The sequence below is a fragment of the Acanthaster planci genome, linkage group LG07, assembly GCF_054643075.1.
Source record: "Acanthaster planci isolate LZ-2023a linkage group LG07, COTS_SCS, whole genome shotgun sequence".
In the NCBI taxonomy this organism is placed as follows: Eukaryota; Metazoa; Echinodermata; class Asteroidea; order Valvatida; family Acanthasteridae; genus Acanthaster; species Acanthaster planci.
The window spans coordinates 20345496-20363232 of NC_141783.1; the positions used below are offsets into that span (position 1 = coordinate 20345496).

Sequence of the window (17737 nt, forward strand, 5' to 3'; positions counted from 1 at the left end):
TGCATGCTGCTAAACTGTTATTTTGTTTTGGTTGAATAAATAATAATAAACACAACCAGGTTTTGGTAAACATTGACACTGGATATCTTCTTCTACGAGAGGATGTATAGGACCCTGACTTACCAATGCCTCTTCTCCTGTATTCCTTCACGACCCCCAGACTGAGAATGTAGGCCACTTGGGTTGAGTTTGGGAATGTGGATGACAAGATGTTGAAGTCCTGAGGGGAGACAAAGAACATAAATTGATATAGAAGTCAGCATCTCAGTAAAGGGATTGCACTTCACAGTTTCTCCATGGTTCCATGCAATGTGACAGGCATGGTCGCCAAGTACCAACTGCAAGGGGTCTATTGTGAGCCTCTCGCAGGCAATATCATTTATCAATTAAACCATCCACAGAAGGGCACACTTTTTAACATCTCTCTTAACTGATTTATTTTTAAACCCGTTTCTAATCCCGAATAAAGATGCATTTAGCCAACCTTGTTTGACAAGGGACAGTAAAAAAAAATCAAACAACCAGTAGTATGCATTAAAAACACAAAATATGAGTAATGTACAGACTGACAGAGGCATATCTTTTCAATACAGATTCCTCCAAGTCAGAGTCACTCCATGAAATCAACAGTCTCTGCTTTGAAAGGGCCTACATGTACATGTATGTACATGTACTGGTACTGTACATGTACAAAATCAGACGGCATGGAAACTTGTTTGAACATATGTATATGTTCAGGTGCTGTTATTGTATTAAAAAAAAAATCCAAACTTTGCCTGACTTCTTCAACTAGCTTTATGGGAAAGTATGTTGTGTAAAAGACACATACAACACTGTGGTGGCTCCTAACACGGAGGAGATTGACACTACATGTACAATGTACATGCATTAATTTAAGTACACCACAGATGACTGCTGTACATGTACAGTGCATGTACCGGTACACTTGTCCAGTATACACTGTAGCTGACCACACATGTACCAGTACACCTGTCCAGTACAACTGACCACACATGTACATGTACCAGTACACCTATCTAGTACAACTGACCACACATGTACATGTACCAGTACACCTGTCCAGTACAGCTGACCACACATGTACATGTACCGGTACACCTGTCCAGTACAGCTGACCACACATGTACATGTACCAGTACACCTGTCCAGTACAGCTGACCACACATGAACATGTACAGGTACACCTGTCCAGTACAGCTGATCACACATGTACATGTACCAGTACACCTGTCCAGTACAACTGACCACACATGTACATGTACCGGTACACCTGTCCAGTACAACTGACCACACATGTACACCTGCACAGTACATACACCTGACCATACATGTACATGTACATATACATGTACATTGTAATGGTCGAGTGGTCGGGAAAGATAACTCAAAACTATAGCAGTTCCTCTTTCAAGCTTTACCATACTGGTACATACATGTACACTTCCAATGAACTATAAACTGAATGAACTATACATGTAGATCCCTAGCAGTCCCAGATTCTCTGATTTCAATATGATTTTACATACACCATAGGGAGTTTTAAGTACAGAGCTGAGTTTGTGATTACACTTTCAATGTACAAAACGTAGGCCTGTGTACACGTACATGTAATACCTGTCTCTGATGTGCTCCACAGTATTTCAAGGGTTGTGCACAAATGTTTTAGGGATTGAAACCCAGCGTCATTTACTTCCTGGTGCATGTGTTACTATTGTCCCCTGTTGGGATTCATCTACCGGTATCAGTTTGAATCCAATTGATATAGAACTGAAAGGCACAAACTGATGCATTCAGACTCCTACTAGAAAAAAAAATTGGGGGGGGGAACAATTTCAAACCTCTCAAAGATGTCAAATCATTCCATGTAATTCTACATGTACCTGCTGGTATTTTCTTGTCAGATTTCAATTCCACTTTCAAACCCAATCCGTCTGAAGACTGATGGTGAGTAAATGATGCTGGTACCCTCACAATGTAGGTGACCGATGTTCTAATAATGGTTTTGCAACCAGTACTGTTTGGGTTGGACACTGTCCCAGTTTTCTAGAACAAACAGTTGGTTATGATAGATTCTATTCCCCGTCGCTTAAATACCAGACTTCCAATTTTAAACAAATCAAACAAAATAGTGTTCATAATGTCACAATAGATATTGTGACCCATAAATATTGAACCTCTTTTAATTTAAACAAGGTTCAACATTTATGGAACAAAATCATTGAAATCTGCATTTGCTCTAGATCAAACCAACACCTGGTCGTTGTACTCTCCACAATGTACAAATAGATACGCTGCATCAGTCACAACAATTAATCAAATTGAGATATACACCAAAAAATGAAAGAAGTAAACTACCCTAACAATGAACATGCAGGAAACATTAATTCACCACATGTAGCCATCCCATACATCTGTATGTATTCGGCATATGTACTGATAAGTAACAATTTTAAGTGCATGACAGGGTTTTTCCCCTTTTTTTGTGTAACCCATGTCCTGCCACTGTCACCCTCCATGACACTCAGCCTTCCATCCACAGTTGTAAATGCAGGGGAAAGCCATTTGGGCAAGGCCAAGCTAATTTCATTTTGTTGCTGAACAGCCTGGATATCAAAGCATTCAAAAAGATCTGCTTTGTTGCACACAGTAAGAATACTCTCTGAGATCTTCAAACCTTCCACAAACATTACAAAGTACCATAGCATTACATACTACAAATGAACTATAACCCTGCTCACTTGGCCCACAAACATCCATCATCAAACTCCCTGGGGTGTACACCATGGCTCTGCACAGCCGTTTCAAGTGCTAACATGACTTTCTCTGCCCTCTCACCATGTACCCATTTGGGTGAAGAAAGGTACAAGTAAGTGGGGGTGAAGTGACTAGCCCAAGGTCAGAAAGTGGGCCCCTGGTGCTGGATTCCAACCCCTGCCCCTATATTCACACATTACAAACCCAATTCACTAGGTCACACATCCCAAGTCTGTCAGAAAAAAAGAGCAAGGCTCCCATTCATGTATAGCTCTCAACACACTGATGACTGGATAGTTCGTACATTTAGTTACAACTCCTGGTAAGCAACCCAGTAAGGCCCGCTCACTGGGCAATTAACAAGCTTTAATCTCCAAGGGTACACCTGTGTTCCAGCTGTGCATGTCCTACGTGCTTACTTGCAATGTTAGAGTTTTGAACACTGTGTGTCAGACATAAAAACGGCTGTGATGCATCAGAATACTCTGGGGAGGGTTTAATGGAATGGTCTGCTGTGGGGGAATTGCGGTGGACACAGTCTTCAATGTAGGTCCTCCATGTACATGTACAGTATACAGGTACACAAATACCCCAAGCAACAGAACAGCACAGTGACCAGAATTAGAAGGCAATAGTGTGGTTTCACCAAACACGTGGTGCGGTATGCATGCTTTGATTACCAAATGTATGCAGGTCTCAAGTTTCGCAGCCCATGTTCAAGTGTTTTTCCTTTGGGCCTGAGTGTTCAACACGTGTTTCGCTCGAGTAAGGTTTCTTCATGTACATGTACTGTAACTGGACAAATTGGTACACTAATGCATGTCACATGAAGACAATACAATAACATCAAGCCAAAATAAATTTATGGAATTCAATTTTGAAAAAAAATCACATTCAAATTCTGTGCAACTTCCAGAAAGCCACACCCAACAAAATCCGATGTTGTGCAAGAGCCTAAGAGCATTTCTTTGCATAATGCTGAGTTCTGCAGCCATCAAAACGCTGCAGAGGCAATGTTGGATTTTGGCTGTTTTAGGACAGTCACAGAAGTTCAAAAGAAGACTGATGTCCTATAAAATAACAGTGGCTAGGCCCTGCATGCTTCCTCAATCCTACAAAATCATTCCAAACCTTCTGGTATTTTTGAAGTGTATTCATGAGAAGGTTTGACGTTACGGATGGAAGCAACAAATCCCCTGACCTTACATGCTATGACACACATGCGTTAACCCTAACAGTCCTAAATCCTCCACTATTAATATGATTTTGCACACACCCTAGGGAGTTAGGGTTAATGATACAAGATGCACTGTGCACATACATTTTCAAAAGTCATTTAACAACCGACTGAATACGTGTACAAATAATGCAAAAGCTATCAAATACATGTATAATTAATTAAGCAAATCCAAAAGATTTTGAATGCAAATGTGACAGATGTTTTGTCCACGTTGAATTCACAGCCGGAATTTAGGCACGCACTTTATCAACCGTGCACTGATGTACATGTAAGCATATTTTATCTCAGAGTCATGTGAAGTACTGACTTTCTGATTTCAGTAGTCTCTATTCAAGTTGTGACTGATGCAATACTGGGTGTTATGCATTATGTTAACCACTGGCTTCAAGAGCATGCACTTAAAAAAGCCTTGGCTTAAGACTATTGCTTTTTCCAGTTGTTATCAATGCCTTGCAGTGAAACACTGGAGTAAGCACATGTACAAACAAGTCTGCAAAGATCTCAGCGTTTTCTGTAGCATTATAAAAACCTCCAAATACATGTACATGTAGTACATTCTCGGGCCCAACATCTAAAGTCCAACACTCAACCAAAATCACCACCTAAAATATCCATATTTACCGATACATGTACATGTAGTACATTCTCGGGCCCAACATCTAAAGTCCAACACTCAACCAAAATCACCACCTAAAATATCCATATTTACCAGTACATGTACATGTAGTACATTCTCGGGCCCAACATCTAAAGTCCAACACTCAACCAAAATCACCACCTAAAATATCCATATTTACCGATACATGTACATGTAGTACATTCTCGGGCCCAACATCTAAAGTCCAACACTCAACCAAAATCACCACCTAAAATATCCATATTTACCGATACATGTACATGTAGTACATTCTCGGGCCCAACATCTAAAGTCCAACACTCAACCAAAATCACCACCTAAAATATCCATATTTACCGATACATGTACATGTAGTACATTCTCGGGCCCAACATCTAAAGTCCAACACTCAACCAAAATCACCACCTAAAATATCCATATTTACCGATACATGTACATGTAGTACATTCTCGGGCCCAACATCTAAAGTCCAACACTCAACCAAAATCACCACCTAAAATATCCATATTTACCGATACATGTACATGTATGTGAGTATTCCTTGAGGGTGAGGAGCAGCCACGTAGCTACAAACTTACCTCCCTGTGACATCGAGACCTTGTCTTGACCTCAGCAACAATCAGACCCACGATCTTGCCCGACGACTCTGCCGCAAGCGAGTAAAACTTTTGATCACTGGTGATGTCACGATACCAAGAGTCTGGGTACCTACATTGGCAAAGTACAACAATGACACATGTGGTAAACTCATACAACATACATGTCACATCTGCAAGGAATTCAGAATTAAAGTATGAATGTTTGCTCATTGAAATGATGAGGGGTCTACTCAAAACCCCAAGGGATCCATAAATGTGACCCACTCTGTGAAAATGAGACAGAAGTTGCTAGGGCCAATTTGTAGTAAGTGTTCCCTGCTAGTAAAAGAATCTTTCATAAGGTGAATTAATAGGAATATTCAACACTTTTACCAACAAATTTGTGTGCATTTTCTCTGGGATTCAAAACTGAGTTCTCCGTCAATACAAAGCTTTTTGATATAAACTTAAACTCGAAAATGTCACCTTCACAGCTAGAACACCGGTACCGCTAGGTCCCTAATTTTTCCTACAAAATTGGGGATTTGCTAGTTTGAAAATGAAGTTAAATTTCCTCAGTCTGAGCATCTGACGGATGGTGCTAAGCTTCATTTATAAAATGAAATTTCAGGTCAAAGAATCCTCAAAGGAATAACTTGCATCAAGACAGATCTTGTCAGATGCACTGGGGAATGACACAGCATTACTGTGGTAATATGACGATGAGTCTCACTGGGGAAAAATGCAAACTGCTCAATTCTGACAGAGTTCCATAGCTGGACATCACATGATACACTGTACACAAACCCGATGAGACCGTTTCCTAATTTAAGGCTTCAGTATTTTCCCCGGTAAATATAACTGTTTATGGCATTATTGCTTTACGATGGCTTAAAGTTACTACATTGAAAAATAGTGATGTCCATGTATGGAATAATTCCAGTTTTATTCCAAAGTGAGTTAGTCATCACTCATACCACGATGGACTTAAAATGTCAACAGTAAATGACAAAATGCCTTAAGGGTTCGCGTTGAGTATTGAGACTCTCCTACTCAATAGATTGAGTCTGGGCATACTCACTCCACAGGGAACCATTCGCCACACAATCTCTTGACCTCAGTGACATCATCTGGGCAGAGGAACCTCAGCTTAAGCAGCTGGGTCTTACCCCCTCCTCCATGGCTCCGCCCCTCTCCTCCAGACCCGACACTCCCTTCCTTGACCCCACTGGGGGTGTTCTCTTTACCAGAACATGTAGTCATGCATGCAGTGGAAACAGGGGCCTACAGGTATGCGCTTTGCATGCCCACGTCTTCTGTGGAGTCACATGTAAAGAGGGAAGTGAATCAACAACATCTTACAGTACTTCCCATTGGTGCAAAATGTAAGTTCATAGTAGCACGTCTTTTAAAAATTCCCCAATGGGACAACAGCCATGTCAGCTGCGAAAAATTGACAAAAGTGCCAAGCATTAACCAGCAATACACAAAAGCAAGAAAGATGCCGGTACAAGTTTACCACACAAACAACTTATTCTATATTTGATCTATAGTGTGCCAGGTTTTAGGCTTGCTCGATGGTACGGTTACATCAGAGGTGCCATTATTTGTGTGGGCAGGCTGCCACTGCTTTGATAGGCCAATTTGTTTTTTGAAATTTTAAACGGAGTTGTACAGGTGAAATATTGAACATTTGTCCCAACAGACTACTAGAAACAGGGGTTTAGATTACCTGCTTATTAGTGCATATGTGCTTCCTGACCTGGAAATTTAGTCAAAATATGCACCATAAACCTCATGCAGAATGAGGAAGGAAGTTGGATTAACATTTATCTTGTGTGGCGAGTTAATGTAAATTCTTTGCTGCCACTGTGAGTAAATTAATAATATGAGCAACATACTGTATGTTTGCAGACCTTGGAGACGTCTGGGAAATCTGTGGTCAGGGAACCGCACTAATCACATATCAGCTTGACCAAGTGGGAGGGCAGGGCAGCGGCGATGTCAGAGCGTGCGATACACGCTGCATTGTCAAGCTAGCTGCTAACACACATTTAAAATGTTTGAGATATGTACTTCAGGGAGTGATAATACATGTATTTTGCAAAACTATGGTTGTGGAGTTGTGAGACTAATAACATTTCTGTTTTCCATGCCATTCGGGAATTTACATGTACTTCTTTCAAAATGGCCGAGCCGATATGTGATTAGTGTTGTTCCCTGACCACAGATTTCCAAGAGGTCTCTACACAAAATCTTAGCGGGAGTAGTCGGAATTATGGGGACTGGTATCCAAAGCAATATAAACATTCATCAGGCCTAAGCGAATATGCTTTGCCAGTTTTTGTCACATGACGTACGGCCACAGAAGAATGCAGATGTGTGGGAATGGTCGAGGGATGAGAGGTAAAGATGGTAGAAAAAGACCTTTTTCAATAATGCAAGTTAAACGCAACAAAATACAATTACGACCAGTAGTTCCATATTATACGTTAGATATTATAATGGGGCAGCGCAACGTCTGGAAATTCACATACCGGTAATAGTGGCTAGCAACCACACTGCACCGGTGAAAACAACTGCAACGAGCGCGTGTACGTACTGATCAAGGAAAAGATTGTGTAACCTGATCCTTGGACAGGCTGGTAGGCACGTATGTCGACGTGGCCATTTTGCAAGAGTCCCGGATGTCCGTGCTGTCCCATAGGGTCTTTAGAGGAAGATTTGCTTCAGAAAGCACAAACGGAGGTTTCATCTGGTACGACTACTTGGCAGTTTTCAAAATGCAATATAGCATGCAGAACGTGGCATCAATAAGGTGGAGTGCAGTAAGGTCTAAGGAGTAGTACCTTACTGTTCAGGAAGTACAGAGGCAGTAACATGCGTGATGGTTTAGTTACCACTGCCAGGTTCCTTATTTCACCACTTACCAGCTTACTATAGGCCAACTATGAAAACCAATCAGACCTGACAATAGGTGGCGAAATCAGGGACCTGGTGACTCTGGTCACACATGTTAGTCCAGTGGCAGTACATGTACCTAGGGGCCTATACCTTGGCTCCACAATCATGACAATGGTAACAGTGAGTAACACGTACCATTGGATGGACTTACAATCGACATCTTAAGCGTGCGTGCAAAAGTCAACCATACTTACTACTCCACAGTATCTCTGTAGGCAGTCTTTCATCAGTGCATTTGAAACGGCAATGAACGTCAGTGCCTCATACTTTTATTGAAAATACCCCCATAAAAGTCACCAAAAAGCAGCACAGTGTAGAGGCATAACAGAGTAAGGCTTTAATTTTAGTAAATTTTACGCATGTAAATTTGGGGTGGAAGGTCAGGTACCTCAAATACAATGTTTATCATACAGCTAAAGGTCAACTGATTGCAGGAACTAGACTGAAAATGGAACGACAACAATCGCAAGATAGCGCCCCCTGTTGTACAACAGTCAAGCTATTTCAAAGTTCAAGTTTGATGTGAAACGGCTTGTTTGAGAATGGTGTCGCGAATCTTCCTTTTAAATATTCTCTCTTGAAATATGCACGCTTCACTATCGTCTTGATTTTAACAATTCCTTTTTGATGTTGTTGTTTGTGTGAAACAGAGATTCTGAGGTTCAGTTTTCTTTATTTGCCTATAATTCTGACCATTCCCAATGAAGAGGTAACAAGAGTAGAAATAAAAGCAGGGCTGACTTTTAACACGAAAACAAATTTCATTTGGTTTCCCTGTGCATTTATTCTATTTTTTTCTTTCCAGGAAAATCTATGCAATACGAGTCAAGAAGGATATGCCAAAGATGACAAAACAAAACTGCATTTAGTTTTTGTTTGTTTGTTTTTTCTTTTCCCAGTCTATGTATTCACAAATACCTTCTATTTTGTTTTTGTTGGGGGGGTCGCTATGATATAACAGTCATGAAGCACACTATGCCAACGAAACGAAATTTAAATGTACCACGTTGAAACTGTTGATATAAATAAGTTTTTGATCAATGTCTTCCCAAGGCTTCCGACGAATTGAATCAACGACACGACTATTATTAATTTAGCTAAATTTATTTAACAAACAAAAACTAATGTAACTAAACAAAATGATACTTTTTGATGTTCGAATGCTGATATTAAATTGTGAGCAATTAAAACGAAAATAAATGGGCCTTGCGTTAAACTGAACAATTTTTTGCCAATCAAATTGGACTGGAAAACCAAACTAAGCTTGAATCAAAACCAAAAATCACAGTGATATTAATAAAATCAACAGAATTACATTACACGTACCAGACGGGACACAACTGAACCGAATATGCACGACAAACGGAGCTCGATCATTATTAAGGTTTAATTAATCGCAACACAAAAATTAATGCCTGGGTGTATTAGTCTGAATCTATAAAAGAACATTTTACAAAACAGCTATAGCGCCCTCTCTGGGTTCCTGCCAGCGATTACATTCATGTTGGTATTTTGTTGATAACTTCGTCAGTCGTAAAGCTATCAACTGTGGAACCGGCCAACATTAGTGCATACAGCCTCCAACATTGGTCTATTTCATGAAACTGACGGGAATCATACATTCATATGGGTTTAGCTGTTTCTTCAGCTTCCTTATTAATTGCCGGCACATTTGAAAGTGGCCTAGCTATTGCATTGCAAAATTATCCGGTCAAAGTCATTTAATTACACAACCAAACATTTTAGGCCGATGATAATTCTGCTTGCATTCTAAATAATTATGTGTGACCCTCTTGTGATTTTCAGGTCTCAGGCTTCCAGGTACATCACTGAAGACTCCTCACAGCTCCACGTCTTTGTCATCTGTACGTTCCCTGTCACCACAATCGTTGTCGTTGATGAGGACGCCATCGTCAAGCCCTGTCGTTGGGGACAGGCTAGAGTCCCCAGACACGGTAAAGCTGTCCCCTTCCGGAGTACAGAGCAATATCATATCCACCATGAGTCCATCTTCCTTCCCACCGTCCATGACGGCTACAGACGCCGCATAGCCGTGCTCCTGAGCATCGTTCTGGAGACAAGCATGAATAAGCTGCTCCTCACCTAGGACAGCTTCTACCAAGTCCCAAGGGGGTGTCTCATTCGATATCAGGTCCTCCACAGATCCAGTGGAGCCGGCTGGCGACCACTCCACGTCATAGCCCAACCAACTCTGGTCCTGACAACCGTCACTCAAACTGTCGCTCTGTAAGGAGTTCCCATCATCAGATGGTTGGTTTGAAAGATCCAAGTTAGCTAGAGTCTCGAATGCGGAAGCCATCAGCATTTCATTCTCGAGTTCTATGAGGCTTTCCTCGATGATGTCCCTCACAAATACCGAAACGGCAGCAGTCAGCAGAACTTGTAGAATTAACCTGTTCAGCTGGCTCTCAGATGACACGTTGGCGCAGTCAGAGAAGGATTTGGAAAGTGCATCACCTGTGACGTGAACCCGAAAATGACCATGAAAATCCGACTGTAGACGTTCATCCTGTTGTTCTGTCATCTCGTCCAGGGAACTGATCTCTTTCCCACTGTGGATACCATTGCTTGGGCAACTGCCTAAGGCGCACGTGTTCGCCTTCTTGCATTGTGCATCAATTTTCAGTGTTTTTGCCTCGGTATATATATTAGATCTTCCCATATCTTGCACTTCAGTATATGACTTGGGCAATCTGTGCTGGGATTCTTCGTCTGATAAAACGGTGTCCAACATGTTTGATCTCCTGTTAAAGGCGGATGCATCTGTAGTCCTGGCGACATTGCTTGTACCAGTGGCACATAAGACCTTGGGCACGTGTTTTTCTCCGTCATTCTCATCATGGGCTATTTGGGGGGAAAAAAGCAATTTGCAATGAATCTATCTACAAAAAAATATCTCACGTCATGAGTATATGGACTGGTGTGTTGTTCCTTTCTCATAATCAGTAGTTTGACTTTATACTCGAAGGATTTCAAAAGTGGTCTCAATTGGTGAAGTTAAAAGCTTGGCTCTCGAAACCATATCGCATTCTCCAAATGTATGTATTGAGCTCACATGTAATTCGGCGAAGTCGAACATTAATCCCGATTTACCATTGATTTCAGCATCGTCTTTGAACTACATAAGTCACTGAGACTGTTAAATTCGTTCTCGTTCGAATCCTAACAAACTCATGCCTACTTCCTTGATGCTCATAATTTGTAAGCAACAGAGTTGATACACATTCCCTGTCTTAAATAAAGAGTGCAAGCTGGGAGTGGCAGTAGTAAAGAAAGCTCACATGATGGCGCTGTCTTCTTCATCCAGGTTGGCACAAATGTCTCCGAAGTGTCCACATCTTTATCTTTGAGGCCATTCAATTGCCTCTTCCAGGCTTTAACTGCCTTGGATTTCTGTCCTTTCTTCTCCTCAGACGTCTCTATCTTACTGCCATCGTCCCTTGGTTCTAAAAAAGGGGAAGTTGATACGGTTTTTACCCAGCCAGTTTTAAGGTTTAATCCAGAGTTGATGGAACAAAGTTAAACTGGCGGCAGGTGCATACTTGATCTAGGTTTTTCTTTCCCAACTTCGAAAGCTTTATCTTTGAAAGTAATTATTGTAAGCAAAAACGAATAACAAATCTGCGAATAAAAATTCGCCCAGAAAAAAACACACGGATTCAATAAGAAACTAACGAAGCCTAGGGGTCAGAGTTGGAGAATACAAGATAGGGACGTAAATATCAGGACTGCAGATGGATCAATGCACAATCGGGAACGGCGAGAAATTCTACATAAATACAAAACTGGGACGGTGAGAATATTGAAACTGCATTAATTAAATATTCTCACTAGTCGCTTCATTGGCTGATCTTGTAATCAACCTAAATGGGACATGATTTTATTTTGCAACGGAAAATAAAACCTCGTCCTTAGCTGTAATAAACCAACCTTGACCGTTGTCACAATCTGGTGGCTCCCCTTGTCTCGTCCAAGTCGGCTGAAATGCCTCACAAGACGACATAATCTCCCGTCTGGGATGAATTTCGTCATGGTCGTCATGGCAACTCACTACATCCCAGTTGGAGAGCCGATTATTTGCTCCACACTCGACTGCTGTACACACAGCTGTCTCTTCCTTGATAAGGTCTGCTGGATTCAGTGCCCACGACAAACATTGATTACAAACATTATTTTAATAATTATGTGTATAATGTGGTTTAATGAGTAGCAAGCTACGCATGTTCTCTCTGCTCATTTTTAGCGGGGTTTGCTACGAGAACGACACAACTTCGATTCCATGTCCCTTGACTTCCCGCTGCAGAAGCGGGTCGCTTCGCTGTAGGAATGTTTTATTGTTTCCTGGAAAGTGGCTTATTGGTAGGTCTATTTCCTATGAATCTTTTTCCAAGTCAAAGTCGTGTTGAATGATTAGCGCATAGCCCCATTGTCCGTCTGCTGAGTGCGCGTAATACATGTAAACCGATCAACCGGTTTGCAGCTTGCGAACAAAGCCAACTCGAATCTCGTGTATCGCTGGGTGTTCTTATTTGAACTTTGCACGAATAAATAAGTCACTCTGCATGAATACACCATGTTCATTTTGACAACTATGTAGACACACAGTTGTGGTCCAAAGTTTACATACACTTTCCAAAAAATAACTTTTAAGAGTATGCCGATTCTTGATAACAATTCCTTTTGTGTAGTTGACAGCCAGTACATTCACTCCATTAACACGAACCTGTTAAATAAATGTAAAGATATGACGATCGATCAGATTTGGAATGGTTGCCAGGCAAATAAACAGTATGAATATTAAAAATTGCAATTCAGCTGACGTGTAAACTTTTGACCATAACACTGTAAACGCGAATGAATCTCTACAGCTACCACGTATACCTTTACAATACGGATGGGCTTTTGTAGCGGCGGTTCGCGCACACTTGAGTGAAGTTTTCTTGAGTAGTTGCTGGTCTCTTTGTTGGGCAGTTTGCGCGTTGTTGTTCGTACTTCCCTCAAACTGTTGCACGAGGCGCCCGGCGTATGAGGTAGATGAGGATTTTGGGATAGACACTATTTTAGAAGCAGACAACAAATCCCAAGTGAGTGTGGGAATTCAACCGAAATGAAGGGTATACTTTAAAGACCAGAGAGATGAGGAATTGAGATTATGACAATCAGTGACTACGATGCTTTTTGTGCAAAATACATCTTGCACACAGAGAAGAATTAAACTAACTGTTATTAAACTTTTATTTTTGTTCCCATCCAAAGCATTTGAGAATATAGCTTCCATTCCTTAATTAATGACGATCACAAACCAAAAGTTTGGCCAGCTTAAGACATTTTACTTGTGTACGAACAGTTTTGAAAACGAGAAATGTAGGCCTACAATGCATCGCTTTTCTCCAGAACGATCTTTTCCAATTACGATACGATACACTGACAATTAGGCTCCCCTAGATGTTTCTAATATTTATTCATTTCCGTAATGCCGCTCACTTGTTGGTATTAAAATAAACAGGCAATTAAAGCTTGAATAATGTTACTCAGGCAATACATGTAATTAGGTTAATTAGAACAAAAATAGTTAAGAGGCAATTACTACATGTAATATAGATATCGATCACCTGGGTTGGAAATCCAGCCAGGAGCAAACACGTCAACAGCCTGCATTGCCATCACTCACGCACAGCATACAATGTCAGTCATTTAGAATGGAAAACTGAAACCTTGAACAGAAAAATGTAAAAATCAATCAGTCAAAAATGTTTTGAGGGTGTGGAGGGTCAGTGATTAATAGAGTTATGCTTATTCAATGTAGCTCTGTCAGGTTGATGGACATAGGATGTTTTGCCTTGGATGAGATTAAACAAAATGAGGACGGTTCTGCAGTTCTTACTTATGAAACACCCAGGCTCTATTGTTGCTCTACTCATAGCTTAATTCTAACACGGACTGTATCTGCCAAAGTTACCTTTGCAGCCTCGAGGAGGCTAGTCCTGACACGGTTGAACGATTGAAGGGTAATTTGATGAATTTCTCACCACTTTGGGCCGTTAAAGACACATACATTTTATGGCAATAAGTTCGTAAACGTAAGGTTTGGAAGGTTTTTAACCAAACATGGGACTGCGTTTAACATTTTCCTATTGATTTGGAGCAAGAATATGACCTTGGCATACTTTCCTTTTAACTTTACTTTTACTTTAATTTACTTTTGTTTCCACTTCAGAAGTCAAGGGAAAATGAATAGTTCATATACAGGTGTATAATGATTAATGATGACTACAGAACGTGGAGGGATCTCATAAGAAGCGAGACTTAAGTATGGGACCCCTTGTAATATACAAAATGCAGTGGTTTTACTGGTAATATAACAAAAAGAACACCGAACGAAGGAAAAGCATATAAACTGGCTGTAAAGAATTAAAAGTGAATCAAATTTAGATATAGATCGAGACCAATAAAATTACGATGAATATAGAAACTGAAAGATCACTGAATTTATGAGTGAGGACTGGAATGAAGAGTGGAATAATAAAAACAAAATACGATAACTCAGCTACGAAGCATAAGAGATACATGTAATAAGGAGACACATGATCGGAAACAGGTATAGCTAAAGTATTTGGTATACAGAGATAAGGAAGTCTTTATACTTGGTTTTGAAAATATTGGTGCTGCTTGAGCTCTGAATGGATGACTTGATGGAATTCCATAGCCTACGGTGTAGACCTACACACAAAAGATAAGATAGGCCTAGGCCTGCATACCTGTTTTCTGTCCACAAATTTGGGATCACGGGAACAAATTATAACATTTTATCCTGACTGGTCGACGATACGATGACCATATGACGCATGTGACTTCAACCGTCATAAAACGGATGACACAACCTGGCCTATAGAGAAATTAGCAAGCAAATTGGCAGGGCTGAAGGCTTTTAAGAATGTTTCTTTAAATGGTATGAGGGGATGCCAAAAGGAATGTTTTACTGCGCGTTTGGAATAAACATACGCATGACGTTTGTGGTGTCGCGCATGTTTTAGCGTTAGTTTTTTATTATTATGGTAATATTAAAATCCCGTTCGCAGCCTAGCCAGACGCAAAGGTTATATAAATAGCGCCGCGCCGCGCCGCGCAAGATGGGTAATTCTGCCATAAAGGTGTTACCACCATGGGCGCCATTCGAGTGTGAAAGTTAGTGCGTGTACGTGTGTGTGTGCGCGCATGTCGCGGCGCCTGCGCTTGCGCATTAACATGCACTGCGCAGGCGTAGTCCAACCAGAATGGCGCCCATGTGATAACAGCGTTTTACGCGTATCCATGGTGAAGTTCCCCATCTTGCGCCGCTACGCGGCGTTATACGATCTTTGGCCAGACGCTGAATAACAGAGATATCCAATTCTGTGAATTAAAAGGCTCTGACAATAGTAAAATAGAAATTAAGAAATATGCAATAAATAAAAACTAAAAACATAAGAAAACCAACAATTACAAATTTACCGAGAAGAGTAAAAAGGGTTATTGCATAACAATGTTCAAAATCCTTATAAAATAGGGATGGGGCCGTTCATAATCCATGACAAGGGCGAGTTTCATACGTGTAAGAGGCTGTGGTTGTATTTGCTTCACTAAGTTGAGAATAAAGTAAATTAAGAGAGGGTGGTTGTACTGGGGATCGGTACCAACACATCTTTAGCTATGGATGTGACGGCCCCTTTGAAATTATGAAACAAAGCTTGTTTCCCAGAACTGTAATTAGCGGATAAAAGCGTGGTAGCGTTACGAATAGAGTTGATTTGGAATGCGTAGGCATAGCACAGAACATTCCATTTATCACGAATTATCTTTGATTAACAAACAGGCAGCATAAACAAAAATGAAATGATTAGAATGATCTTCCAGCCCCATATAGCATTTGCTATTTGTCTCCCTCACGATGTAAAACCGGAACTGCTTTCCGGATTCTGCTTTTCTGCTTCATACATAATACGCCCTTATGCAAACAGTTCTGTAGAAATCCTACAAGATTTATCCTTCAGGATCAGGATAGATTTTTCTGGGAGTATTCTGAAAGGTTTTGTTTGTGAGGGCGACCGCGAAATTGTGACGAAATTGGATCATGACTCCTGCTGCGAATTTACAAAAGTTGTTCAGCAAATTCCGCTGCAAATTTTTCTTTGACATTAAATTTGCTTCACTTTCTCCCTCCCCTGAAGCGTGAACCGGTCTTATGTATACCCAACAATACCCGCCTGAAGTAGGCCTACGTTTTTCTTCGTGCCAATTTTTGGAAGGTTCTTTCATAAACCACAACCATTAAATGTTGTGCGCTCCAGACGAACTCATTATAGTGTACAAGTGTGTTTTGATTATTTTCTACGAAGCTGTATTTGGGTCATTGATTGGGCAAGAGGCACAATGAGCGTTTTTTTTTCTCGTCTCCCACACCCTTCCCAATCACTCCGACTCCTGAAACGCAAGCACTCTGTAGATCATTGCGTGGGATAGAGCTCGCCAGGTGGCTGTCTGGAAATGGCTTGATTTCCAGCATAATACAAGTTTATTGTAGACTTTAACCAAAAGTTTAACATCATTCTAGACCGTAGTTTTTAGCGTAAGGGTATAACGTTCTCCAAGTCTTTCGTTCTGGAAAAAAAAAAAAAAACAACAACAACAACAACAACACAATATTATTAACTAGAGACAAAACTTAATTGGCAAACACATGTGGAAAACCTTTCGCCTAATGCTTAATTAATAAGATTTTCCACTACATGTGAATTCAATGGTGGATCGAGGAGGGGTCAAGTGAGAGGGGGGAGCCGCATTTCTCAAGGAGCAAATTGTTTTTGTTTAAGTTTTTGAAAAATAAGAAGATGGGATTTTTCCTTCCTAATACATATAAAAAACCGCTAAATTCAGCCTCGCCCCCAGAAAGGTAACATTCAACAATTCTCACCCCCACGACAGTTTTGGTTCCGCCCTGGTTTCATCTTGATGTGGCGCGGTGTCGCAAGTTAGAATGTACCTCACTCTTTAAACCAGATCGAAGCAATGGTCCTTCGGATGGGAATTCAACAAACTATCTCTAAATCATTACGTAGTAATGATACAATGTTTCCTATACCTCCATGCAATGCAAAAAATTCTAGGCCCATTTACACATCTGGGTAATAAACAAACGTACTGCGACCTGAAGGGAGCCAGCACAGGTATCCTACATAATTGTTATAGGCATTTTAAAGATTGGAAATTAGGATTGATCGGTGAGTGGATGAGAAGGTTTTTGGTAAAGAAATGGAGAAATCGGAATAAAACAACAATCATTATGAATGGCCCGCGCATGCGTAGACGCAAATCGAATCACGGTTGAGCAGCCGAGACGTTGCCTCGAACATTTTCCCATTCGTTGCCTGAACCATTGTGTGGTGTGACACACGGGTTTTCAAACCCATATCCGCACCATAAAAGCCGCAATATTGGCAGAGATCCTCTGACCTCATTTTATTTTCCCTTCCATTGTGTGGCTGC

At 40.8% G+C, this 17737-nt stretch overlaps 2 protein-coding genes across 4 annotated transcripts in view; both read right to left on the bottom strand.

The window, feature by feature from the left end:
* The window catches only part of LOC110976163 (N-alpha-acetyltransferase 60-like), a 44007-nt gene extending 35151 nt beyond the window's left edge, over positions 1–8856 (bottom strand). Inside the window, exons 1-4 of one of the 2 annotated variants that reach the window (XM_022229226.2) lie at positions 8389–8856; positions 6312–6543; positions 5231–5360; positions 124–220 (exon numbers count right to left, since the gene is read on the bottom strand). In XM_022229226.2, the coding sequence (XP_022084918.1) occupies positions 124–220; positions 5231–5360; positions 6312–6493 (409 nt within the window). In that variant the 5' untranslated portion in view covers positions 6494–6543; positions 8389–8856. Of the gene's footprint in view, positions 1–123; positions 221–5230; positions 5361–6311; positions 6547–8388 lie in introns of both variants that reach the window. The other variant, XM_022229225.2, reaches the window with a different exon arrangement.
* A 97-nt stretch (positions 8857–8953) lies between these two features.
* Positions 8954–15221, bottom strand: LOC110976162 (uncharacterized). Of its 2 annotated transcripts, none has more exons than XM_022229223.2 (6): positions 14974–15221; positions 13828–13929; positions 13097–13270; positions 12146–12346; positions 11497–11661; positions 8954–11059 (listed from the first exon to the last, which is right to left on the bottom strand). In XM_022229223.2, the coding sequence occupies exons 2-6, from the start codon at positions 13877–13879 to the stop codon at positions 10035–10037; spliced, it is 1617 nt and encodes a 538-aa protein (XP_022084915.2). In that variant the 5' UTR covers positions 13880–13929; positions 14974–15221; the 3' UTR covers positions 8954–10034. The 2 variants fall into 2 exon arrangements, with proteins under 2 accessions (XP_022084915.2, XP_022084916.2); XM_022229224.2 differs by having other exon boundaries at positions 12146–12343; positions 14974–15217.
* Positions 15222–17737: the final 2516 nt, after the last annotated feature.

Coding starts and splice junctions, on each gene's coding strand:
- LOC110976162 (XM_022229223.2), bottom strand. CDS start 13,879: ATGGCAATGCAGGCTGTTGACGTGTTTGCTCCTGGCTGGATTTCCAAC. Junction 13,271..13,827: donor TGGCTGGATTTCCAACCCAG/GTGATCGATATC, acceptor CTTCTAAAATAG/TGTCTATCCCAAAATCCTCA. Junction 11,060..11,496: donor GAAGAAGACAGCGCCATCAT/GTGAGCTTTCTT, acceptor CCCCCCAAATAG/CCCATGATGAGAATGACGGA.